This window comes from Salvia splendens, chromosome 10 (assembly GCF_004379255.2).
Source record: "Salvia splendens isolate huo1 chromosome 10, SspV2, whole genome shotgun sequence".
NCBI lineage: Eukaryota > Viridiplantae > Streptophyta > Magnoliopsida > Lamiales > Lamiaceae > Salvia > Salvia splendens.
In genome coordinates this window covers 18230330-18256968 of record NC_056041.1, presented here as the reverse complement: position 1 = coordinate 18256968, position 26639 = coordinate 18230330, and the positions used below count along the sequence as shown (strand labels likewise).

Genomic DNA, 26639 nt, shown 5'->3' with positions numbered 1-26639 from the left:
ATAAAATAAAGTCCTGATATATAATTAATTGATCAAAGTCTACTTTTGTTTGATAGTATAAAACATATAGCAAGACCACTTCAAAATTCTACAAGTTCATCTTCAAATAGTAGTTGAGTAATCAAGAAGCACCGACATATGCAAGTGGTTTGACATATTAAACACTAGAAAATCACTATAAATGGATTCTTGAGAGAGACAGATAGAGTCATCGAAGAGATGGTAGGAATACTTATAGAACCAGCTGAGAAAAAACTGTATGATAATGTAGCTGAAGGGAAAACAGAAACAATTATAAATTTGCTCCAAAAAGATCCATTTCTTCTAAAAAAAAAGTTTCATTTGCAAACACTCAGGTGACCCTCTTACACATAGCAGCAGCAGAAGGGTACGTGGATATCGCCTCTATACTGCTCGAAAAGGCCCCAAACATGTGCTGGTCACGTGACGGAAACGGCATGAACCCTATTCATGTGGCCGCCATGAACGGCCGTGAGGAAGTGCTAAAATTGCTCGTCGAGAAAGATGCCTTTGCTTCTATGGAGTGGTTGGACCGCGGAGAGACTGTGCTGCATTTGTGCGTGAAACATCGCAAGCTCGGAGCTTTGAAGGTTTTGGTGACCAAGTTGGGTGAGTTTGTGTGTGCAGAGGATGATGCTGGGGAGACAGTGTTGCATTTGGCTGTTAGATACAAACAACTTGAGGTTAGGGCTGGGAAAATATACCGAAATACCGCATTTACCGTACTGAAAAAATACCGAAAATACCGAATTTTTGGTATACCGTACTTTTCAGTACGGTATCATACCATACTGACAGTTTTAGGTACGGTAAAGGTATGCATTTTGTATATACCGCGGTATACCGCGTTATACCGCATCATACCGCAAATTTACGATATATACCGCATATTTGCGGTATATACCGTAAATTTACGGTATATACCGCATATTTGCGGTATATACCGTAAATTTATGGTATATACCGGTATAACACGGTATTCCACAAATACGGTATATACCATAAAACGGTATATACTGCAAATTTACGGAATATACCGCATATTGCGGTATACCGAAATCACGGTACGATATACCGAAATGTCGATACGGTAAAGGTAAGGTTTTTGGTCATACTGCACTTTTCGGTACGGTATGCGGTATGGCAATTTCGGCTCGGTATACCGTACCGTTCCAACCCTAATGTGGATAAAACAATTTGTAAAATTTCATCACTATTTACACTTTTGAATAAAAAAATCAATTTTAATAGTTAATGATAAAAAGATGAAACTAGTCTTTTACATAAAAAAAAGTTTATTTGCGTATATATTCAATGGAAGGGATGAAGGTTCTGTGTGGTGGGCCCAAGTGTACAATCCTAGCGTTTCATTCAATATTTCACAAAGATATAAGTATTATATACTACTCCATAGTAGTCAAAGCAGAAACAAATTCATTGATTTTGTGTGCGCATGCCATGTAGTATAAATGTGCAGCGCGTTCTCTCTCCGTAATAACTACGGTTGTAGTATAAAACATGTTATATGCGTTTTCATTTTGTATTTCTAACTTCAAATTAGATCATTTTGTATTTGTAACTTCAAATTAGAGATATGATTCATTCTCTAGGTAGAATAAACTTTCTTCTTTTTTTACAAAATTAAGAACTAATTGTGGTTTTTTTTTGTAGGTTTGGTTGACGGAGGAAATGGAGTAACTTCCTTTTGCATTTCTGCAAAAGAGAAGCCATTGAAGAAAAAAGTAAAGCAAGGGAGATTCCCTTGCAATCATGTGGATTGTCCCCATTTCCGCCGCAACAGTAAACTCCCGTTCACGGAGCACTGGAAGCGCTCCCATGGTGTGAAAAGCAACAGCCGCAGTGATTTCTGTAAGCACTGCGGCAACTACAAGTTCGATCCTCATCCTTGCAGATTTATGGACCCATGTCCGTGGAAGGTGAATTTTACATCAAAAGAATCCTTTGACCTGTTGACGAAGCAATACAGTCAAGAGAAGAAAGGGAAGAACAAGAGGGTGGAGGGGGAGGGGGAGGGGGAGGGGGAGGAGGAGGAGGATGGGGAGGATTGCTGATATGGTTAGGCCTCTTTTTTTAGCTTTCTAATTTGATTTTCAAGGTTTAGACGGTGAATTTGTTCAACAAAGTGATGAATCATGTGTTGGTCTGGGAAAATATACCGAAATACCGCACTTACCGTACCGAAAAAATACCGAAAATACCGAATTTTTGGTATACCGTACTTTTCGGTACGGTATCATACCATACCGACAGTTTTAGGTACGGTAAATGTATGCATTTTGTATATACCGCGGTATACCGCGTTATACCGCATCATACCGCAATTGCGGTATATACCGTAAATTTACGGTATATACCGATATAACACGGTATACCGCAAATACGGTATATACCGCATATTGCGGTATACCGAAATCACGGTACGATATACCGAAATGTCGGTACGGTAACGATATCTAAATTTTGGTATACCGACTTTTTGGTATACCGGTATGCGGTATACCGAAAAAAGCGGTACGGTAAAGGTAAGGTTTTTTGTCATACCGCACTTTTCGGTACGGTATGCCGTATGGCAATTTCGGCACGGTATACCGTACCGTTCCAACCCTACTTGAGGTGACACCTTTATTTCTTTTTTCTTAAATTTCTGATTTTTTGTTTAGTTTTAAGCATCAAAACCTTTTTCTTACTACTAACAAATATTTAATGACTCAGTTACAAAATTGCGTTCGCTTTTTTTGTGATTGTATTTTATACATTCATCATTTTTATTTTAACTATATTGTAAAAGCTTGCATTCTTATAGATTTTGATTATATGTATAATCGTTCGTTGCGAAGATTTTCATTTTAATAAAAAAAAATTACATAGTGTATATATTTACAAGTTAAACTTAAAACAATATAAGCAAATTGAATTACATTTATTATATGATTCTATCAGTTATGTAATATGTAGATATTGTGTACCCTAATAAATAATAATGATATTAGTATGCAAATATGATTACAGTAAGTGACTAAGTGTAAAGAGTTGAAAAATAAATATTTAATAACTTACTAATCGTTCAAAAATAACTTGCATACTTATGCGATTTGATTCCACTAAATAAGGAATCATAACATTTGTTTAAAAGTCCAAAATAATATTTTCATTTAAAATAGTTAATTAATACCATTTCCACAAGTTGGTAGTTATAAATTTTAGTTTCTCATATTATATGTTGAATATTTGTGGTTGGACTCAAAATTAATAATTCACATAAATTACAGATGATGAATATTCGTCAATTGAAGAATTTAAAATGAGAAAATCATTAATATTTTAAAGAATCTTTGTTTCTCATTTGTATATAATATTGATAGAAATGAGATTCTATCAATCAGGTCCTCTTATATTGCTTATAACATCATAATCCAAAATCAAGATCAAATCTTCACCTTTAGATTTTAAAATGAGTGTATGAGATTAAATCTAACGAATCTCAATAAATAATAGATAAAATATCAACAAAAGAGTAAGATCGTCATTCTGTTATCATATCATAATTTTCGTGTTTTTTTATATCAACATAGTGTATTACAAATATCAACACAATGACATGAGTATTTCAACACAAGTACATGAAAATATCAACACAATTTTATTGAGATTGTACATTCATTATATTGAGATTTTATATGCATTATATTGAGATTTTTTAATGTATATGTTGATAAAAAATTTGTTTATCAACCTATACGAAAACTGAAATAAAAATCATCAAATTTCATCATCCGAACGTCATTGGAACATATGCAATTGAGATCTCGTTAGAATCCTTATAAAATTACCTTTAATTTGATATATTTTTTGCTAAAAAATAATTTAAATTGAGAGAGTTACGTAAATTTAAAGTTTTAGGATAATTTTAATTAGAGATAATTGACATTAATACCCTTTAATTTTATTTAATAATTATTTAAATTTAAAATATAATTCACTTGACATTATATCAACCACTCCATTTCTAATCTAATGGTTAAAAATTGATCTTAATTTTTAGATTATTAACTAGTTAGCAATTGATCACCTCCCTCTATCAATATAAATATATATAAAGAGAGAGAATGAGTCTCTCATTATTACAACTTTGATTTCACATATATCAAAATTAATTTAAGTTTTATATAATGAGAAAAATGGTATATGCACAATAATCTCCATATTTTTATAGATGATCGAAAATTATATTAATTTAGTAAATCACTTAATGGGTCATTACATAGATAGTCTTAAATGACTGTGCTTTTTAAATAATTACCCGTATTTGAAAATTTGTCAAATTTCATTTTCTACAATTATTTTAGAAAAATGTTAATAAATAGTTAAAGTGGAGAGAGAATAATATAGAGAAGACTTTTATCTACATTATTCTCTCTTATTTTAGCTTCTCTCCACTTTAATTTTTTATTATCATTTTTCTAAAATGAGTACAGAAAATGAAATGTGACAAATTTTCAGGAACGGAGGGAGTATATTGGATCAAATTAAAATGTTCCAATAAACACCTTTGTATTTATAATTCTTAAAAATTATGATATAGTAATATTTATTATTATAAACCAATTTTGGTTGACCGTGGCAGATAATTCAATACTTGACAAAAGACACCAAGATCGACAAGAAATCAAAGAATTCCAAATGGGAAACACCAATAACAATCCTAAAGCAACGCATCTCCTATTTCGGATCTGACCACGACACCGATGAAATCAAACGGTTGCTCCGGTCTGGATCCACCCACTCCTCTCAAACCCCCCCGGTCGAGTGGCTGACCAGGAAGCGCGACTCCATCATGGTGGTGGTGATGGCGTTCCAGGCTGCCGTCAGCCCCACCGGCGGCGTGTGGCAGGAGGACACTCTTGCGCACAAGGCCGGGGAGGCCTACAAAGACCCTCACATTTACCGGAACTTCATACGCTCCAATACGGTGGCATTTGTGTCCTCACTCAGCATTATATTGCTGCTGATTATTGGCTTACCCTTCAGGTACAGATTCTTCATGATCATGTGGGTGTCCGTCACAATCACCTATGGAGCTTCCATTATGGTAGCAACTCCTAAGGAATCCCTCAGCCGCATAATCCAGCTTGCGATCGTTGCCTGGGTCGGTCTGATGACAATTCTACTCCTCGCCAATACAACTTTATCGGAGATTGAGGAATGCCGGAATTAAATTTCCGTTGTGGGAAAGTAGAGTAGTCAAGTTGGTGAGGTTGTTACCACCCGACACAAGTCGAGTTAGTCTCAGTCAACTTGAGGCCGGACTTGGCTCAAGACCATGACTCAAGTGGGTTGTGTTGTGCTCAATATTTAATAAATCTAGATGCAACCTTGCACAAACCTACTTGGAAGTGGGTATGGCTGGGTTGGAGATATTTTTATATGTATTCTTCAAAATATCATGTATTTTAAAATTTATATGTAACTCTAGACTAAAATAAATTAGTGTTTTAGTCTCTACAATCATGAATTTTAGTTAAATTGCGGTATTATCCAAAAATTTTTAAATTGATTTTAAAAAATTCACAAATTTTACATTTTGTTTGTTATTTTCCCACCTAACCCAAATAAGATATCTTTGACGAAAAACTTATTTTACTTGGACAACCATGAAATATTTATAATATTTTAAATGAATTTTTTAGTTTGTAACAAGTAGGATAAAAATCATGTAAAATACCATGTTGATTTAGTAATGCCAACTGGAATAAAAAATGCATGTAAATTAGTCAGATGTGGTGATTGACCTGCCGAGGAAAATAACAAATAAAATTTAAAAATTACTATGATATTTTAGATCAATTTTAAAGTTCATGAAAGAAAATAAAATTTAACCTAAATTTATGATTTTAAGGACCAATATTCCCATACCAAAACAGGACAATAGATTAGTTTAACTAACGTGAAAAGACCAAATGCCCTTATAGTAATTCCCTACACGAATACCGATTAAAATTCTTATCCTTGTCCGATAATAATCACATTATATTTCTAAACGGAGTGCATGATTCTTTAACCCTCTTGAATCATCAATTGTTTTTCAAACTGAAAATAAAATCCAATTTTGGTCCCTTACATTTAGCCTAAAATTCTTTTTGGTCCCTTACATTAAGTTTGTGATCTTTTGGTCCCTAACATATTGTTTTGGTACATTTTGGTCCCAAACAAGGTCACAAACTTAATGTATGGCCGTATGGGAGCCGAAAAGAATTTTATGGAAAATGTGCAGAACCAAAATTGGACTTTAGTCCTAAATTATAATTAATTTATTAAATTGATCAAACATTTTGACGGTTGATTTTAACAAAAAATTATTATTCTAGACCAAAACAATATGTTAGGGACCAAAAGGTCACAGACTTAATGTAAGAGACCAAAAAGAATTTTAGACCAAATGTAAGGGACCAAAATTAGACTTTAGTCTTTAACTAATTCAGGTCCTTTTCGGTGTTAAAACAACTCCTGAAACCTTAATTCAAGAATTTAAAATTTATAATTCGCAAATTTTCTAATTGATAAAGAAAATCCAATCTAAACAAAAATTTAGGGCGTTACAGCTTAGAATATTTAAAAGATCTCCAATTTTCATCTATGACCAACATATATAATTATTGCGTTGATTTTAGAATTACATAAAATACAAGATTAATAGTATATATAAACAATTATGATGTTCTAAATTTATTTTATTATAATTATGTTTAAGAAAAATGGAGGGGGAGAATAAGGAATTTGGAAAAATATAAATAGAGAAATAGTTAGGATAGTCATAATTGATAATTGTAGTGGGTTTTGTCTGGGTAGACTCTGGGCATCGGATTTGGGCTAGCTGAGTTGCGTTAGAAAATAGCCTAACTGAAATATGTTACAATTGATAAGTCCGGTTTTAGCCCAATTTGATGTAGTATTGGGCCGACGAGCCCAACCGACCCACTTGATAATTTTATACTAGTAATGTTGTTTGATGAAAATTTGGACGAATCTTGTTAGATATAGATCCAAATTTAGTTTATTTTGCTTAAGATAGATTGGCCATATAATATCAGGGGGTCTGTTAAGGGCTTTTCCCTTAACTATGATCGACGGATTGCACTTGGCGATCGATAACCTCTCCAGCGTCCAATCGTGGGATCGGCGGAGGCAAGATTTGACTGTGCGCGGAAACTTTTCCGTCGGGCAGCTCAAGATCTAGGGTTTGTGGAATATCAACGAGAAGTTGGGCAAATTAATATTTTCATTCATAAGAGGTTTATGAATAAATTAGCCCTATTTATAAATAAGTACCCTAGGGTTAGTTCGGGAAAGAACCAACAAAGAAAACCCGACGAAACTTATAATTACGCTCGACTCAATTACGAAATAAATAATAAAAAAATAACAATATCCGACTCTATAAACTAAATAAATAAACATAAAAATCACTTGCTAACTACTCGATTATTCGGAGACGAATTCGCCGAGCTTGTTCGGTGGACGCACATTCCTCTTGGGCTTTGATGTCGCGATTGAAGATTGGTTCGCTTCCTGAAGAGCTTCAATCGGCGACTTCTCTGCTCTTTCACGCTGCTCCTCGGTCGCTCGTGGTTGCGGTTGCGGAACCGTATCAGGGTGTTCTCTTTGTGCTCTATTTCATATCTAGAGATCTGGATCGTCAAGATTAGGGTATTAGTTTTGGACAGTTAGCTCATTTTGTATTGGACAGTTCTTCTAGAAATACTTTACACAAGATACAAACATTGAAAAGAAATCGGAAAAAACAAAAAATTTTAATAAAACACAAAAATTATAATAAATGGAAAAAAATTGATAAAAACACCTTGATTGTAACTTGACTAAAGATACCAAATGCCTTGGCGCTTGTTTGATGAACGATGAATAATTCTGCAAGAACGAGGTGGATGACTTGAAACAAGTAGATGAATGGCGTTACAAGCGAGATGGAGGAACCGTCTGACAAGTCGTGATATGGAGTGAATGACGTCACAAATGGGTGTGAAATTTTGTTTGATAAGTCGGATAAAATTCTCAATGAATTAAAAATTTAAGAGAGTACAAAGATAAAATTCAAAATATTAATATTCAAATGTATATTTTTTAAGTCCAATAATGAGACATTTATATAGGCCAGGAAAATATCTTAAACATAAAGAAAAATAAAATTTAAAAGAAAATAAATTAGAAAGAAAGTAAACTAAATAGAAACTTTAATTGATAGAATGAAAGAATATTGAAGCCAATTAATATTGGTCAACAACTTTCCATTTACTTATCCTAATTAACTAAAAAAACAAATAATAACCAATATAACTTAGAAAGCCCTAAAGTTTTAGAAGGAGAGAAAAATCAAGCTAATTAATCAAATTCCCAATATATTGTCAAATAAAACAATCACCACTATGTGCAAGTTACATTCTGCCAGCTTAAAAGGAAGAACATGTGTTATCAATGGACAATTTACTTCTCCCATGAAATTCTTCGAATTTAGCATGCGATTGTTTAATCAAACAAAGGGGAAGATATTCTGAAATTCTGAAACACTATCTATAAAAGCAAAAGGCATATTGAGGAAACAACCTTTTACTACTACATAGCTGGAAGATTAGTAGTGGTATAGTTTTGCCATTTTTCTTATTCCAAGTTTGCTTCCTTGTGTTTTCCAAAAACAGAGTATTTTTTCTTTATCTTACACAAAATGCTAGTAATAGACTGAGATTCAAATAAACCCAATTTAATAGGCCAACCATATCCAGAACAGGGTACTATAACCTCGATATAGTATTAGAGTATTTTACATTTTTGTCAGTATACATTACATGCAAAATCAAATGCCCGAGTTAAGTGAACAAAACAAGAAAAACAAAATAAATACTCATATACAAGCCGCCTATTTTAATCCACAGGAGCATCACAGCTCTACTTGGCAACTTGTTCCAGAAGAGGGATTTTGTTCCAAGGATCCTCCAATCCACTAATCTGGAGAGGCGGCAATGAAAATGCGCTAACTGTAGAGCTCCCGCTGCGAATCTCTTTCAAAACGCGCAACGCAGCCAATGTACTCTTCATATACAGGCTCTTCATGTATTTTATCTCTGCAAGCTCCTTAGGTTCCTCCATCACACCCTCTTCCGGTGCACTGCTCGTAGAGGGTTCGTTCCCAACCACTGGGAGAGGGAACATTTGATCGAGCATATTCTCACACTCCTTCACAAGCTTGAACAGCAGGTCAGTCGTGTAGAACGGCTGCTGCAGAACATTCTGAATGAATGGCAACCGAAGGAGAGCGCCAGTTCTTTTGTCGTACTTCTTCAAAATCTTAACCAGCCCTGTTCCATATAACTGGAAACATCAGGCAACAGCAATAATACTGGTAATATACAAAAGCAGCATAAAGCTCAGAACCAAACAACAATTTACAATTCGTATCCTACGATAACAAAGACAGAGGCGGGCGTGCAAATCAGCATCGGGATAAATACAGAGCATTGTTAATAGAAGGAGAAGGTCCAAGGTTTTTACCAGTGTAGTTAAGAGCACTGTAATTCTCCAACAAAACCATCTCCCCATGGAAGTCCACAATTTCTTTCCGGATCTTAATCATCTCATCTTTCTTATCCTTCGCATTCGCCACACTATCACGTAGTTCCTGTACACATCACAAATTACAAATCAAGTTAATACTAGCTGTTACTAATCAACAAATAGTCAATGCAAGAAATACCAGAGTTCGAGAAAGGTTGGTTTGTTTGTTCCTTAAAATGACCAACACAATGAGTATTAAATAACTACTGCTGCACTGAGCCTCACAAAATTGAATGGCATGTATACGACTTACGCATTAATTAGGGAATGTGAAATTAATCATGGTTTGATTTCTGGGATTTAACTGAAAATAGCTGAGATTGATCTTACAATTTCGAGCAGTAAATAAAATCTTACTCCTATCTACAACTTTGGTTACCATTGCATTCATGAATCATTGTTGCCGAACAAAAACACAAAATTCCAACAAAATTGACAAATTAGGGCAACGGAAAAGGCCGGCGCAACAATTGAAGCAGAAAAGGAAGAATAAGATGAGTAATCGGAGATTAAATTACCTTTAATCTGATAATATACTCCTCCTCTTTCTCAACGAAGAAGGAATTAAACTTGTCGAGCTCATCCTCCAAAAGCTTGAGGAAATCCACCTCCTCCTCAGTCATGGCATCCCCTTCCCGGCGGGCCTCCTCCGTCCTCCGCTTCTTCTGCGGCCTCTCCTCCCCCTCGCCGCCAGGTTTATTCGGCTCGATCAGCTTGAGCCGCTTCTTCAGCTCCTTGTATGACAAAAACTTGTCTCTCCACTCCGGCAACGTCTCCTCAATTTGGTTGCTCAAACTCTTCCCAAACTTCATCTTCCAGAAAAGCAAATCAACAATTTCCAAAACCTCGGACTCCTCCCTGTGTGGAATTATGTAATTGTGTATGTATATGCGAATGAGACTGAATAATGGGGTTTGGCGTTTGGAATGCAGAGGAGGAAAAAGGGATAAGGGGGAAATGGAATATAAACGGAGGAGGAGAGAGAATATGCGAAGGGTATAGTTGGAATATTCTTTTCCAAAGAGGATATCTTGGTTTTATACTTTTATTCCCTTGAGACGACGACGTTTATGTTTCTTATTCCCGCCATCTGCTGGTGGGATTCCACGTGGCCACCTCACCATCTTTCGAGCATCCACAACCGTACTCTTGCCAGCGGCACGGTTATGGGCACAGGCGGTACTATTCATGCCTGCTCTCTGGCAAGAGCACAACACCCACAACTGTGCTCTTCCGCAAGGACGAGCACAATTAATTTAATATTCAATTAAACATAAACATTTCCATAATATTAAAATTCATTAAAAAAACATAAATAATATTACAAATGACAAATAAAATAAAAAACGACATAATTAAAATCCTAAAAATTAAAAATTACATAATTAAAATACTAAAAATTAAAAAAACCACTACTCGTTGTCGAATTTCGCCCACATGTGTTTGATTAGGTCTTCTTGTAGCTGAATGTGGGTTCGGGTATCGTGCATTGTGTGCCTTGTCTCGATCCTCTGGCCAACCGTCGTATGCTCACCTCGGCGTGGGGGAGACCTCGCTGTTGAGCTTCCGGCTTCATCCTCGTCGTAGAAGCTAGCCGCCCTTGGCCTTTCGTCGGCTATAATCATGTTGTGTAAGATAATACACGTGAACATGATGTCGGCGATATTATTCACGTACCACAGCCGAGCCGGGGCCTTCACAATGTTAAATCGGGCTTGAAGGACCCCGAAGGCTCTTTCAACGTCTTTCCGCGCGGACTCTTGACGCTGCGCAAAAAGAACCCGCCTCGGGTCGTGCGGGTTGTGGAGCGTCTTCACGAACGTCGACCACCTTGGGTAGATACCATCGGCGAGATAGTAACTCATGTGGTATGTATTTCCGTTGATGGTGAAGTCGATCGCCGGTGCTACACCATTCATCACATCATTGAAGAGTGGTGAAGAATAGAGCACGTTCAAGTCGTTGTTGGCTCCGGCAACGCCGAAATATGCATGCCAAATCCATAGGCGGTAGTTGGCAACCGCCTCAAGGATAAGTGTTGGGCCGCCGCCTTTGTGACCGCTTAAGTGTTGCCCCCTCCAAGCATTCGGGCAATTCTTCCACCTCCAATGCATGCAGTCAATGCTGCCAAGCATTCCGGGGAAGCCATGGACTGATTCGTGAAGACGCAGCAACCGTTGGCAATCATCGGTGTTGGGTGCCCGAAGGAATTCATCCCCGAAAGCTGAACGAACGCCCTCGCAAAAATTCTTTAGACAAAGGATTCCAGTGGACTACCGATATGCAAATACTCGTCGAAGATGTCGGCCGTTTGCCCAGTAGCGAGTTGTCGGATGGCACACGTACACTTCTGCAACGGCGTGATACTTTGCCGGCCGGCTGCTTCTTGACCTGTTTGGAAGAATTCAACACGTGCGGACAATGTGTTGACAATTCGCATGAACAAGCGCTTTGACATGCGAAAACGGCGCCTGAAGTAATCTGCCGGAAACCGCGGCTGGTCGGCTGGTCGGCAAAGTAGTCGGCAACGAGCCTTTCGTGGGCTCCCTCCCGGCCACGATGGATGTAGCGCCGATTTGATCTGGTTCGTTGAGGAGGAGGAGCGGGGGTATTTGCCGCGACATATGCTTCGTAAGCGGCACGATGTTGTTCGTAGTATTCTTGTTCTTCGTGTTCCGCTTCCGCCATAATATGGGTGAAATCCATTTGAGGTTTGAATGAGGGATGAATGTGTTGATAGTTTGTATGAGAATTTTAAGAATGAGAGATGAATGGGAGATGAATTGATGTGATAAATGGATGATGAATGTGTGTATTTATAGATGATTTTGGGGGGAAAAAAATATAAAAAACTCAAAAAAAATCAGAAAAAACGGAAAAAAACGGCCATATTTTTGGGATTTGAAATTTTTTTTTTTAATCATTTTATATAATTTAAAAACGATTTTTAAAATAAAATAAAAAAATAATTCAAAGGCAACGGCTATGCCGTTGCCCAATCATAAGCCGCCACGTCGCCTGCTCGCTGGCACGGACGGCGACCTTCCCTCCCACCACCGTTGTTGATGCTTTTAGTCACTGGAGAGTGTGTGTGTGTCTACAAAATTAGTTCTGTTATTTAATTTTAATTTTAATTTATTCAACTTTGAAATCTGTTTCTTGAGATTAATTTGATCGTATTTCGTCGAGCATTAATTCGTGGGAAATCGCGTCTTTCTTATTTTAGGAAAGATAAAATACTGGACAAGACAAAGTTTTTATAATGATCAAAATAAAGAGTACCAATATAAGACGAGAGCTATGTCACTAACTATTACAAATTTGAACAAATTAAATATTTGATATTTAGACAATATTTTTTCAAATCTAAACTTCATTTCATTATTATAGGCGATTGTTTTCATTTTGAAGTCACACGAGATTCAAATCTAAAATTTGCATCCTTTAATTTAAATAAAATGATAGATAATAGTATTAAAAATGAGGAGTTAAAACGATATAAACAGTTAGACAATTTTTAAAATGTAAAAGAGTAATTAAAAACACATAATGCTACTTTGATAGAAATGGCACTAATTACTCGAGCAACCAAACGACTAGAATATGCTTTAAAATGACTTCAATTAATAATATAATAGTTTGCTTTAACTGCCCTTTCCTTTTTCCTTTTTCCTTTTTTACTTTATTATTTAAGAACATCTATGAAAGAATAAAGAGACATGCTTTGGAATATGCCGAATTTTGCGAATTTTATAAGGGATACAAAATGACAAATATAGACATTTCATATTCCCATTTCCCACATATGCTCAGCACCCTCCAAAAACATTAAAAAAAATAAGTGTGATAAATAGCGATATTGACTTATGTGAGGAGTGACTTCCGTTCACGAGTAGATTCGGATCAATCCGTAGGATATGCCTAAATATGGAAGTCAAAATTATATGACATCATAGGATAAAAGTAGATGCTTCCAAATATTCCTTTTTTCATTTATGGAGTATATATATTTTTTATATATAATACATATGGTAATTACTACTACTACTATATTTTTATATTAAAACTAGTATCACTCGAGGCACGAATTTATTTAATTTCGTTATAGTAAATTCATATTTTAAATAAATTACTTAAAATCAAATATAACTCTATTATCAAAGAGTTAAAAATCAGTAAAACAATTTAAATGTGCTATTAAATACATGTACGATGCGTACATTTTAATTTATTTAATATTAATAAAAATTTATAAAAATAAAGTAATATCTACCCGCAAAACAAAAATAAATATGTGTAGATAAAATAAATATTGTTAACAGATTATTGAAACAAAAACAATTCCCCAATCACAAAATAATCTGGATAATGAATTGAGGGTGAAAGCAAACATTATTAATACATAAATGATGAAAAAATCTATCTTATAAAAAGCTAATTTCAGGTTAAAAAATGAATCCATCATACAAAAAGGGCAACCCAGTAGAATCATTCATCTTGCTTTCCTTGAATATGACTTTAGCTCTTTCTTTCTTTTTTAATAATAATAATAATAGTAATATATAATAGTAATAGTAATAATGTTAAAAACATATTATTACGACAATTAATTTGGCATCAAAACGTTTAGGTGGACTTTCAACTTTAGACTTTAACTCAATAATACTATATGCAAAAAGAAATAAAATAAATTTTTAACAATATATACGTGACTAATACTATTTGTCTTCTCTCCTACGTGACTGATACCCATTGTTCTTCATCCCTCACGGTCTATTTCTCTAATTTCTTTCGGTAGTCAAAATTTCTGGGCTAAACTTACAACCCGATTAGCACGCACCCGATTAACCCGCAAACCCGCAACCCGTTAGGGTCAGACCCGAAAACCAGATGGGCTGGCCTGAAAACCTGATAAAATTTCTATTATTCTATTTTATATTAAATATAATAATTATATATCAAATTTTTATTACTATATCAATAGATAAATAAATTAGAAACTTCAAATTCTTTAAAAAAAATTTAAATTTCTAAAATATGCTCTAAAACATGCTTTTAAATATATAAGTTTATGTTTTATTTGCATAAATCTCAAATATTAGTATTTGAATGTGTTTATGTTTGATTTTAAGTATATATCTCAAATTATCATAATTAAACATTTTACATTTTATAAATATAACTAATTTTCGTCATTATTTATTGGATTTACCGTATGTTAATTTTATCGGTAGTAGTCCGATTAACCTGTTGGGATGGCCCAAAACCCGGGCTTTTAGGGTTAGGATTGAACTTTTATAACCCGAAAAATCACAACCCGATTAGCCCGCACCCGATTGACCTGCAACCCGAGTAGGGTTGGCCCGAAACCCAGTGGGCCGACCCGATTGACATCCCTAAGCTTAACAAATAGTGCGGTATTTATAGAAGATTGTGGCTCGTATATTGTAACAATTTAGTGCACTCCATAAATGTCAATGTAAATTGACTTTAATTTTTGGAATGTGAACCACCTTATGAGTTTCATTTACCAATAGTTACTTTTGATCGATCCATCATCATGTAACGTTTTTTTGTCAAAAATGTTCAATGGCATTTTGATTAACTTTAAATGCATAATTTAATTATTCAATTAGTGGAGAACTATTTGAATTATATGAGGTCCGGTCTTTATCATATTACAACATTTTTTAATGGCATTAACGTCTTTCTGATTTGCTTGACTTTATAATATTGCTGTTACAATATTTTCTTAATGGCATTAACATCTCTCAATTACCGAAATCGCCCTAAAAACATCTCTTATCTACCTAAAATGTCCTCAAAACTCGGATTTTATATATTGATAGATTATGGCCAAATAACTTTTTAGAGGCACGGACTTAAGAAATGTTAATGAGTGTAAAAAAGTTAGTGGTATATGAGTAATTTATATCAAAAATGGATATTGGGAATCACATTTATTTTTTACACGAATCTTAAGAAATGTTAAGAAAAATAGATATAAAAAAAATTAGTGGTATATGAGTCTCACTTGTATATATATAATATTAATTTTAAATAAGATGTGAGGATAATAGATTAATGGAATGTGAGACCTATTGTCATTTATGGTAAAAATAAACGAGGATTTCTATTAACGAATGGACCAAAATAGAAAAAGGAGACTTGTATTAATGGATGGATGGAGTAGTGTTTATTAAGCATGGACTAGTCCATATCGTATTTCATTGACCCGAGCCCAACATTTAAGATAGCTGGACTGAGCCCTTATATTATAGAAGGTATAGGTTTAAAGTGGCCTCCTTAACTAGACGAACTTGATTCTATCACATCGCATGCTTGTTCTTTTGACACAAAATGTTTGTTTGTGATTGTGAGTACCATATCATGTGAATGCTTATATAAATCTGACTGTTCTACTTCTATGCATACATACATGATCAGTGTGACAGTAATATAAAAATTATGAAGAATGCAAGTGGTGAAGTAGTTGTGACGATGGATACTAAAAAGTTGTTTATGTAACTTGATCTGTTGTACAAATTAAGATGTATGTTTGTTGCAAAATTATTTTTATCCAAAATCATTATATACACATAAGGATTTAAGAATATAAAAATCTCTGCTCATATTTCTCTAATTTGGGCCTGCTCGGACATTCAACTTCGGAGCCCATAATATTATGAGTTGGAAGAGTTTAAACATGTTTTTTTAAAACTCGTATACAAAGGAGAAAATTAGATATAATATGCTCAAACTCGGCCCCTCAAATATTAATGTCTAAGCTCTACGCCGCTAGGACAAAGGCTCTGAACAAGAGTTTAAACATGTTTACATTACAGTGATTGTAGGGATTATATAGTCAACATAAAAAATAAATACTATATTTAATAAAATGAGATTAACGTTAATTCAGTAATTTTAAGTTGAATGTGAGAATTATGAATTGGTAATCCAAACTAATTCATTTCTATATACGTTATCTTTTTTCAAAAAATAGTACTATGAAATTATATTAAAAATTTGGAAGATTTTACACATTTTCACATTACAGTGATTGAAGGGATTATATAGTCGACATATGAATATAATATATTTCGTTTGTAAATAGTTATTCTATTTTTTATGTCATACACGTTTGATTTTATTTAAGAAATACAAAAATAGTTTGATACTATCTCGCCCTTTTATCCACAAACTCAACAATTTCATCAACTTCTATATTCTAGTAGCATAGAAAAATGAGGACAGTGGCCGATTTATGAAAAATTGGACTATGCAAAGTAAACGCTTCGTTTATATTTTTTTATATGAAATTTAATTATGATCTATTTATGAATTTAAAAGCAGAGACAACTCAAGTTTTGTGATTCGTTAGCTTTTCTTACTTATTCTCTCTCCTATTTGCCATAATTTTCGTTACCTTTACTCTTCCTCTTCCATATAAATGTCGCAATCTTCGCTCGATCTTCCGTCACGCGCCGTCAATCACGGAGGCTGTAGCGGCGACCACTCATCGTCAAATTATTGACTAATTAATTTGCCTAAACAAAATAAAAAGCATCGTTTTTTTCATGATAAAGTCTGTTTTGATTTACTGAAAATAATTACTACTAGTACTATGTTGTTTATAAATTTTGGAAACCCAGCTTCATGTAGTAGGGACATCAGTTTTAACGATTCATGACCAAATCGAGCCTGTCGGATTTGATTTATTTTTTAATGTGGTCGTAGAAAAAAGTAGTTGAACAAATATAAAATGTGCAAACCCATGTGAGTCTCAACCGAAGGAATCATCCGCGTAAATTAGTTAATCTATAACAATCCATCCATTCATTAGGTTTAATTATTTAAGGAGAAAAAATAATTAAAAACTAGTCAACTTCATCTAGCAAAAGCGTAGAGTTTTAACCATATTAGTCGCGCGGTGTAAATTAGTTAATCTGTAATAATCCATTACAGCTGTAATTATTAAGGAAAAAACAATTGAAAACTAGTCAATTCTGTTTAGCAAAGGCACGGTGTTAATCATATTAGTCGCGCCGCGTAAATTAGTTACTCTATAATAATCCATTAGGGATGTCCTATAATCTTGAATTATGTATATCCTATATGGTACATAATATTGAATCCGAAAATTTAATCTTATATGAATAATTTTATGATAATTAATTATAGTCATTTTCACTCAATTAAAATAATCTTATAATTTAATTATAGATAAATAATTATATGATAATGAGTCATGATCGATACTAAATGTAATTGTTTAGGAAAAAACTAGTCGAATTCCTGAAACATCGTCACTTAGATACTAGTAATTGAGTTTTTATTTTCATAGACTTCAAATTCCTTCTGAATTTAAATTCTTTAGTCAAATATATCGACTGATACAGTTTAAGGCCTTTAGGCTATACTTTAATTGTTTTCTTACCTTGTAGATTTCGTATTTTTTTCCTTTATGATTATATTATCTTTAGTAGCGTTCTTCTGTTGCTTCATTTTGCTTGTTTGTTTTGCCCTTGTGATGTGCTAGTTTTTTATTGCATGTATTATTATAGTCACCTTACCTTAAATCATCTAGTTTCACTTGCATATATTTTCTCCTCATTTATGATGATTCTCGGTCTTAGGCATCGCCTATGGTAAAGTGGCTAAATCCTTATTGTTTTCTAATAGTTGTCTGAGCGGTGCATGGTAAGATGTATTTGGTTGTGTGTATTTTTATAGTCACGTAATCTTAAATTCTCGATAACTGGAGACTTCGTCATGTGTTTTGTAATTGTTATTCGTAATTTTTGTTCAACTTTGAGTTATTGTTAGAATTCTCTTCAAATGAGCTTGTACACTATTCAAATTTACTTTTTCTTCAAATATATTTCTACATATTTAAATAAATTTTTGTTTGGAAAAAAGTAAATAAATCATAATCTAAAGTTATACCTGACTTGTCAAACCCTTTTACATGAGGTAGTCAGCTAATTATTAAGCATATTTATTTATCATTTAAAATTAAAATTTAATCTATTGTGGTTTATACTTTAATTGAGGGTTATGTCTATAATTCAACTAATAATGCACTGATGAAATACACTGAGAGTAAATAATTGAGCACCAAAATTGTCAAACTACGATTGGCCGGCAAAGCAGAATGGACTATTTCATTGTTTTCAATTGTAGACTAATTCCATTTCTACGTTTTATGATTTTCAATAGTGGCGGATGTATATTTGCGAAAGCATTTGATCTACTTGGAATGTATTTTTGAATGGGCCAAAAAATTGCTTTTCTTTATTAAATCATTTAAATGAATAGAGAAAAAATGTTAAAATTACCTTGTTGATTTCAAAAATAGTAGCAGAATATTTTGTTTGGGACTAATTTAAAATAAAAATATAACGAAAAAAGTAACAAAACTCAAATTAAACGTGTATTAACAATCATATTTATAAAATAAAATAAGATATTTAATGACAGAATATAATTAAATATCTATTGTTGTCATAAGACATTTAATAACATACGAAAGATTCAATAATATATCTAAGGTAGGCTAAAAATGTCCCAATGAAAAATATTGATTTTGTTATAAATGAATTGACTACAGATCATATTCACACACTAAACCGGAGAACATTCACAATATTCACATAGTAATATTTTTCAAATTTAACAGGTTAATAAAATTAAAAAGAATTCAGTTACAAAGATATTACAATGGGCAAAACGATAAATAAATATTCCCACAATTCAGTAAATGAAGACGTAACTAACATTATCCATATAATTTTAAGAAAATAAAAAACGTAAAACGCGTAGATCTCACCACATCAGAAATGGCAAATAACAATTCATATTAATTCAAATAAAATTAAATAGAAATATAAAAATATCGCCATGTTGCTTCAGTTCAAACTTACCAAAAACAGACCACCACCGAGTAAGCAATGGCAATTCTCAATCTCTTTCTCTCTCCAAAATTCAGGAACCTCTCTCAAGTCAACACATTCAAAAACATAAACTCAGCCCACGGAATTTCATAAACTTAATTTCATAAAGTTTATCCAAAAATGTCGTCGCCGGCGCCGAGGTCCGCGCCCCCTCCCTCTTCCCCTCCTACAAACACCACGGCCCCACCGCCCGCCGCCACCTCACCTCCGCCGCCCAGTCCGACGACCACTCCTCCACCTGCTCCCACAAGGTCTCCGCCGCCGATACCGCCAACTTCAGCGCCGCCTCCGACCACCACCTCCTCCCCGCCGCCGCCGGTATCGTCAGCTCCTCCTCCGTCGACTCCTACAACCCCGGCAAGCCCCCCACCGCCCACCACCACCCCATCGCCGCCTGCCCCGACCGTTCCATCTGGATCCCCTCCGTCGCCGCCGGCTCCCTCCGGCGGCGTCTCTCGCTCACCGCCGCCGCCGACTAGAAGTCGGTCTCCGCCTGGCTCGCCCGTGTCACCGCCGCCTTCGAAAGACTCAGGAGTATCGACGGGGTTGGTGGTTGGGATTGCTCTGGGAGGCGTTGCATTGCTAGTGATTCTGAGCTTGCTGTTTATATTCTGCAAAAAGAAGAAGAAGAGAATACAGCAACACGAGTATTACGTGCCTCCGCCTCCTCTTGCCTATAAAGGTGATAAATACATGGATCATTTTTTCCCCAAATTCTTCTTTTCCTTCTGCTCGATCGGGAATTCTTTGATTAGTTGCTTTGCTCAAAGAATTAAATTGTTGAATTCATGGTGGAATTTTTTATATTGAGTGGGGAAGTTGATTTTGAGCTATATTTGATGATGCCCTGTTTATCTCCATCATACATATAGCTGATTATATTGTACTTAAATCTTTACATCCTTTTTTCCAGCTGATCCCTATGGTGGCCAAGTACAAAATTGGCAAAACAACCCTCCGCCGCCTCCTCATCACGCTGTCACAATGCCGCCTAATCCTACTCCCCCGCCGCCCGTTGGTGCTTCGAGGCCTCCACTCTCACCGCTTCATTCTGCTCCTCCTCCTTACATGAGCAGCAGTGGGGGTTCTGGCTCCAACTACTCAGGCCCCGAAACGCCCCTTCCGCCGCCTTCCCCAGGCATGTCGTTAGGCTTCTCGAAGAGCACGTTCACGTACGAAGAACTGGCAATGGCAACGCAGGGGTTCTCAGACGCCAACCTGCTTGGGCAGGGTGGCTTCGGTTACGTGCACAAGGGAGTCCTTCCGAATGGTAAGGAGGTCGCAGTTAAGCAGCTGAAGGCCGGAAGCGGACAGGGGGAGCGTGAGTTCCAGGCGGAGGTCGAGATCATTAGCAGAGTGCATCACAAGCATCTTGTATCTTTGGTTGGGTACTGCATCACCGGAATTCAGAGAATGCTTGTCTACGAGTTTGTTTCGAACAATACCTTGGAATTCCACCTTCATGGTCAGTTGCTTTGTCGTTTCAACTTTGTTAAACTGAAAGTAGTCTATACATGAAACCTTATAACTTTGGCATGTTTTAGGTAAGGGAAGACCAGTGATGGATTGGGCAATGAGGTTGAAGATTGCTCTAGGTTCAGCAAAAGGACTTGCATATCTACATGAGGATTGTAAGTATATTGAGATCCATAAATAGTGTTCTGTGTTCATCCTGCTTTAATTATAAAATCATGTTTTAAAATGCTTTTTATTTTCTAATCAGGTCACCCAAAGATTATCCATAGGGATATCAAGGCCTCTAATATTCTTCTGGATTTTAACTTTGAGGCAAAGGTAACATCTTCAAGCTCGTCTTGTATTTTCTCGGAATTTAACGCTACCGGGGGGGATTTTTCTCTGAGATGGGGTTTTTGGTGATGCTATGTAATTTTACATCTCAGGTTGCAGATTTTGGTCTTGCAAAGTTGACTTCTGATGCCAATACTCATGTCTCTACAAGAGTGATGGGAACTTTTGGGTATGAAATACTTCTCTTTTTGGGGAGCAAATTTTGATGTCCTATTGAACTCATCTCCGTTCAACGTTTCCGTGCAACAGGTATCTGGCTCCAGAGTATGCTGCCTCTGGAAAGCTAACTGAAAAGTCTGATGTGTTCTCCTATGGTGTTATGCTTCTCGAGTTGATCACTGGACGCCGGCCTGTCGACTCAAATCAGACTTACATGGATGATAGTTTAGTCGACTGGGTGAGTCGGAACAAACACAATTGACTTTTGTAGTGACACCGGTCTTTTAAACTTCAGTTGCTTAACATTGTTGTATGAACCTCTGTGAATTACGTATCGATACGAGTAGATGCTAACTTGAAGCGATTTTGATACAGGCTAGGCCGTTATTGACTCGCGCACTTGATGATGGGAGCTTTGATTCCCTCATTGATAGAAGGCTGGGAAGTGACTATAATAGGAATGAGATGGCTCGGTTGGTGGCGTGTGCTGCTGCCTGTGTCCGTCATTCTGCAAGGCGTAGGCCGAAAATGAGCCAGGTATAGTGATGGCGGCTCACATCTATGTGTTTTTTAGCAACTCAGATGATATTCTTACCTAGTTTGTGAACCGTGGCACAGGTGGTGAGGGCCTTGGAAGGAGATGTGTCGCTGTCGGATCTGAACGAAGGAATCACGCCTGGACACAGCAGTGTGTACAGTTCGAATGGAAGCACAGACTATGACGCAGCGCAATACAACGAGGACATGAAGAAGTTCCGGAAAATGGCGCTGGGCACGCAGGAGTACGGAAGCAGTGGCCTATGCAGCAATCCGACAAGCGAATACGGGCTGAACCCATCTGGCTCGAGCAGTGAAGGCCAACAAACAAGAGAAATGGAGATTGGAAGGAGATAAAATGGCAGTCAAGGTTTCAGCAGTGGTGGTGCTTGTTACATTCCTTAACATCAACTGTGTATGTTCATGCAAGGTTTCAAGGATTGCATGTTTTGCCTTTTTCAACGCATAATTTTTTCAATTCTTCTTTTTTCTTTGTAATATTAAATTGTATTTATAATGTGTTATAAAAAGCTCATACATATTCTTTTAAAGTATTTGAATACTATATTGTTGGTTAGCGTTTGTCCTTGTCTAAAGTTTTTTTATGTATGAATATAGTTGTAGAATATAGCACTGGTATTATTCATGTATATAAGTCCACTTAGATTTACTATTTATTTAATTTTGGGGTCGCTGTGATCCAGCTGTATTATTGAGTTTGGATGAAGAGGCATATTTGTCATTCAAAATTCTTTATAATGGAAAAGAAAAGTCCATGTTTATGATTAGCTGGCTGGATTGAAATTTGGTTGAAATGGGATAATATTAATTAGTATAGAATTTGGGTGTTACTTTCTAATGTAGATGTGGTGGTCTCAGCATGGCACATATTTGGAGGGTTCTTCACATGCGCCACCATACAAATTGTTTCAATCTTAAATATGACAACTGTAACGACCCGCTAAACCAATATTATTAGAAACAATATTATTAGCCTGATTATCTATATAAGTGGCTTTTATGCGATTAAATCCGATCTACGTTAGATTGTCGTTGTTTGTTTGACGATAGGGAAGTGAAAAAAAAAATATAATTAAGACCCCAAAATTTATTTATTAATGTCCGATACATCCAACAAAAGTCCAACAAAATATAATTTATACATTGTATGTTTTAAGAAAGCGGGTACTTCAACGCGGACGGCCACGAACTTGAACCGATTATACCTACACCAAATTAAAAGAATAAGTGAACAAATACTTAAATAATTAATTTAATAAACAAATAAAAAAAAGAAGAAAGGGGCCGATCTTGTGTATCAAGAGCATTAAATGTTGCATTAATTGAATGGCAAAAGAAATCATATCCTAAAATCATATCCTAAAATCATATCTTATCCTTTGACAGAGCATATCCTAAAATCATATTGTAAAATCATATCCTATTCTGTAATATTTTGAAATATAGGTCTCCACTTGCATCTTATTAGGTATATGTACGGGTATACAAATTTTGTTGTCACTCACACACATCATCATCAATATCCTAAATTCCCTTCACAAACCACACATAAACAATTATTCCACATCATTCTCCCAACAAAGCCAAAGCAAGGGAAGGAGGCAATCCATCAGGACCATTGCATATCACAAGGGAGACAAATTCAACAAGTCTTTTTTTTTCACAATCACACAAAGGTACCACACCTCACTTTTCTCACACATTGAAACATTTCATATAGACAATTTAGAGCCTCAATAATATAGTTGTTATAGCATCCCAAGAACATAAAAAAATGCAGATATTATGCAGATTATCTAAGAATAATAGAAACTTAGCTTGAAAGAACAGAGGAGTCTGCCGGAGAAGCTTCCGGCAGCAAGCTCAGCCCTCCGCCGCCGACAGTGACAGCCCACGCTCCAAAAATTCGTCACTATTTTCGTTCTTTAGAATCTGAAATTTTGAATTTACAAGGTTACAACATCAAAAATATAATCTTCATAAACAACAAAAAAAAGAGAGGAAGTGGATGAACAAAAAACAACCACCCTACCTATCGGGAATCGATGTCGGCGGCTGGGGGAGGTCTCGGCTGTGGCGGCGGCCGGCGGTGCGAGGCGCGGAGGAGGCTGAAGCCGCCGCCTGTGCATGCACAGTGGCGGCGGCGGCGGCAGACCCTGGAGAGAAAGAAGGGGAGAGGGAGAGGAGGAGTCGGCGACGGTGGCGGCAGATCGGCAGTGGGGACAGCGGCTGGGGCGGACCCGCGACGACGGCGATCCGCAGCGGCGACGGCGGCGTGATTGTGAGGAGAGAAGGGAAGAGAGAGAGAGAGGGAGATGAGATAGAGAGGGACGAGAGGGAGGAGCAGGCGCCGCCGGAGAGGCGGCGCTGGCAGGGCGACGGATCGGCGGCGAACCGATGGGGAGAGAGAGAGAGAGGCTGTTTCGTTCATTTGGTGAATGAAAAGAGGGAGGAAGAAGACTTAGGTTACATAGGGTTTCTTTTGTTGGGCCTAAGTTTTGGGCTAGTGAATTAAACGGTTTGGGCCATTAAAATAATTAGCATTAGGGCTGCAAAATAAATCCGAGCCCAATCTCCTTCAAATTAATTTTGGGGCTGCAATACGTAGAGAATGTGTGGCCATTTTCGAATCTAAATTTTGTTTTGGGGCTTTAAAATATTAATTTGAGTGATAAGGCGGAGAATTTGGGTTTTGTAAATAAATCATTGGGTTGATAATTGAATTAATTGTGGGGACTTGTTTAATTAATTTTAGAATATTTCTAAGGCCGAAATAAATATAAATTCTCGGTGGGAAATTATTACGATAAGTTAATCATGGGATTGAATAAATTTTTAGGAGTTATTTAATTAATTTCGAAATAATTTTGAAGTATGAATAATTTATCCCAAGCCCGGAAAACATATAATTTTTCTTAGCAAAGGGGAAATAGTTGCGATAATTCAATTATGCACTTAAATAAATTTTGGGATTTTTGTTCGATATTATGATGGAAAATACGAGGAGCTAACGAAGGAATTATGAGCGTAAGCGGCCGACCGGCATCGCCCCGCGACGCCTCGGGCGGACGCTAAGGAAATGGAAAGAAAGAGGGAAACGACGTTCTCAAGTCACAGAAATAATTAAGTTTAATAAAGAAGTGCTATTAATTAAATTTTCCAATTTAATTAATATGCAAGTTTCTAAAAATTTCTATCGGTGAACAAATGATAAAAGAAATAAAGTAGGGGCATGCATTCATATAAGTATGTGATTTTCTCGAGTCTTATTAGTACGTTGTTTGTTTTTAAAAAGGCTATCTTCGTGAGTTAAGGGTGGAGTCAGGAAAAATTCAAGTTAGAGAAACTAAACGATCAAGGTGAGCTTTCTTATACTAAAATACAAATCGTATTTTATGAAAACACGAACACATGTTCGTGATTTTAATGATGTTGTCTTGCCACAAATGTTTTGTTATGATGCCTATCTGTTGGCTACGGCCAAGTGAATTATGAATGATGAAATATGTGAATCGATTCGATTTTTAGTCCGGGTAGGGTGGTGTCCCTACTTGGAACCTCTGGCCGTGAACGGCAGAGAAGGTGACCGTGGAAGGTGGCCACCTTCCAGGCACAAGGATACCTCTGACGTGTTGGGCAGGGAAGGTGACCGTATGAGAACACCATCTCAGCGGCACAATGTGATCAGATATGGCTAAAGTACAGGAAAAGGGGTTGCAACCCAATGTGATATTTTTAGTAAGCTCGGGCCTTTTCATTAACACCCCGAGTGTTACTGTGATGATGGCTTGACAATATTTTCAAATGTATATGTGTAATTTTCGGCAATGTGTTCACTGAGTACTTTTTGTACTCAGCCCTGCATATATTTCTAAATGTGCAGGTTGAGCAGCGAAGTGGTGGAGGAAGTGCTATTGAGACAAGACACTTACTTCAGTCAGATTTTGACTCTCGGAGGTTCATGTCTTCATACATAGAACCGCGTTCATTTGCTTCCGTTGTGCATCTTAAAAGACTCAAGTCTATTTTGTTCAAAACTCTGATTTATTTCGAGCTATTCCCATTTGTTTCGGGTTGTGGTTGAGTTGTGTTGATTTTCCCCTTTCTTCCCCGCTTCTTTAATCCTCCCCTAGTCGCGATCAACCGTGTTTTCTATCCTTAGAAAATGCGGTCGTGACAGAGTGGTATCAGAGCATTCTTTCTCGCTCTGAACCCGAGAGTTTTCTTTGAAAATCTTTGGTCTAGCCTTGTTCCACTAGACTGTCTAATCGATGAAAATACTCTTAGCACTCCCTCCCATCGCGCTCAACGAGGAAAAAGGTAACTTGTTCTTTTTCAAAAGAAAGTCAAGATGTTTAAAAGTTTGAAATGGAGAAATAACTCATGCAGTTAATTTGGGTGAACAGATGAAAATACTGAGTTTAAAGAAAGAGTTGATATTTCTTGATTTGGTAGCGTGCTTAAAGAAAGAGTTAGTATGTCTTTTCTTGGCTAAAG

General features: G+C 36.0%; 3 protein-coding genes across 3 annotated transcripts; 2 read left to right on the top strand and 1 right to left on the bottom strand.

Moving 5' to 3' along the window:
• The first annotated feature begins 219 nt into the window (after positions 1 to 219).
• LOC121752714 (ankyrin repeat-containing protein At2g01680-like) lies at positions 220 to 5257 on the top strand. Its single transcript, XM_042147814.1, has 3 exons — positions 220 to 267; positions 357 to 704; positions 4667 to 5257. The coding sequence occupies exons 1-3, from the start codon at positions 220 to 222 to the stop codon at positions 5255 to 5257; spliced, it is 987 nt and encodes a 328-aa protein (XP_042003748.1).
• A 3570-nt stretch (positions 5258 to 8827) lies between these two features.
• On the bottom strand, positions 8828 to 10651 carry LOC121753165 (SPX domain-containing protein 1-like). The gene is made up of 3 exons (XM_042148363.1): positions 10182 to 10651; positions 9601 to 9727; positions 8828 to 9407 (listed from the first exon to the last, which is right to left on the bottom strand). Exons 1-3 carry the CDS (start codon positions 10473 to 10475, stop codon positions 8998 to 9000), a joined length of 831 nt encoding a protein of 276 aa, XP_042004297.1. The 5' UTR covers positions 10476 to 10651; the 3' UTR covers positions 8828 to 8997.
• Positions 10652 to 19592: 8941 nt separating this feature from the next.
• On the top strand, positions 19593 to 22703 carry LOC121752147 (proline-rich receptor-like protein kinase PERK1). The gene is made up of 8 exons (XM_042147054.1): positions 19593 to 20298; positions 20530 to 21081; positions 21161 to 21247; positions 21340 to 21410; positions 21518 to 21594; positions 21675 to 21822; positions 21960 to 22121; positions 22203 to 22703. The coding sequence occupies exons 1-8, from the start codon at positions 19737 to 19739 to the stop codon at positions 22476 to 22478; spliced, it is 1935 nt and encodes a 644-aa protein (XP_042002988.1). The 5' UTR covers positions 19593 to 19736; the 3' UTR covers positions 22479 to 22703.
• Positions 22704 to 26639: the final 3936 nt, after the last annotated feature.

Coding starts and splice junctions, on each gene's coding strand:
- LOC121752147 (XM_042147054.1), top strand. CDS start 19,737: ATGTCGTCGCCGGCGCCGAGGTCCGCGCCCCCTCCCTCTTCCCCTCCT. Junction 21,082..21,160: donor CTTGGAATTCCACCTTCATG/GTCAGTTGCTTT, acceptor GGCATGTTTTAG/GTAAGGGAAGACCAGTGATG. Junction 21,248..21,339: donor TGCATATCTACATGAGGATT/GTAAGTATATTG, acceptor TTTTCTAATCAG/GTCACCCAAAGATTATCCAT.
- LOC121752714 (XM_042147814.1), top strand. CDS start 220: ATGGTAGGAATACTTATAGAACCAGCTGAGAAAAAACTGTATGATAAT. Junction 268..356: donor AGAAAAAACTGTATGATAAT/GTAGCTGAAGGG, acceptor GCAAACACTCAG/GTGACCCTCTTACACATAGC. Junction 705..4,666: donor TTAGATACAAACAACTTGAG/GTTAGGGCTGGG, acceptor TGACCGTGGCAG/ATAATTCAATACTTGACAAA.
- LOC121753165 (XM_042148363.1), bottom strand. CDS start 10,475: ATGAAGTTTGGGAAGAGTTTGAGCAACCAAATTGAGGAGACGTTGCCG. Junction 9,728..10,181: donor AGTATATTATCAGATTAAAG/GTAATTTAATCT, acceptor TGATGTGTACAG/GAACTACGTGATAGTGTGGC. Junction 9,408..9,600: donor CAGTGCTCTTAACTACACTG/GTAAAAACCTTG, acceptor TATATGGAACAG/GGCTGGTTAAGATTTTGAAG.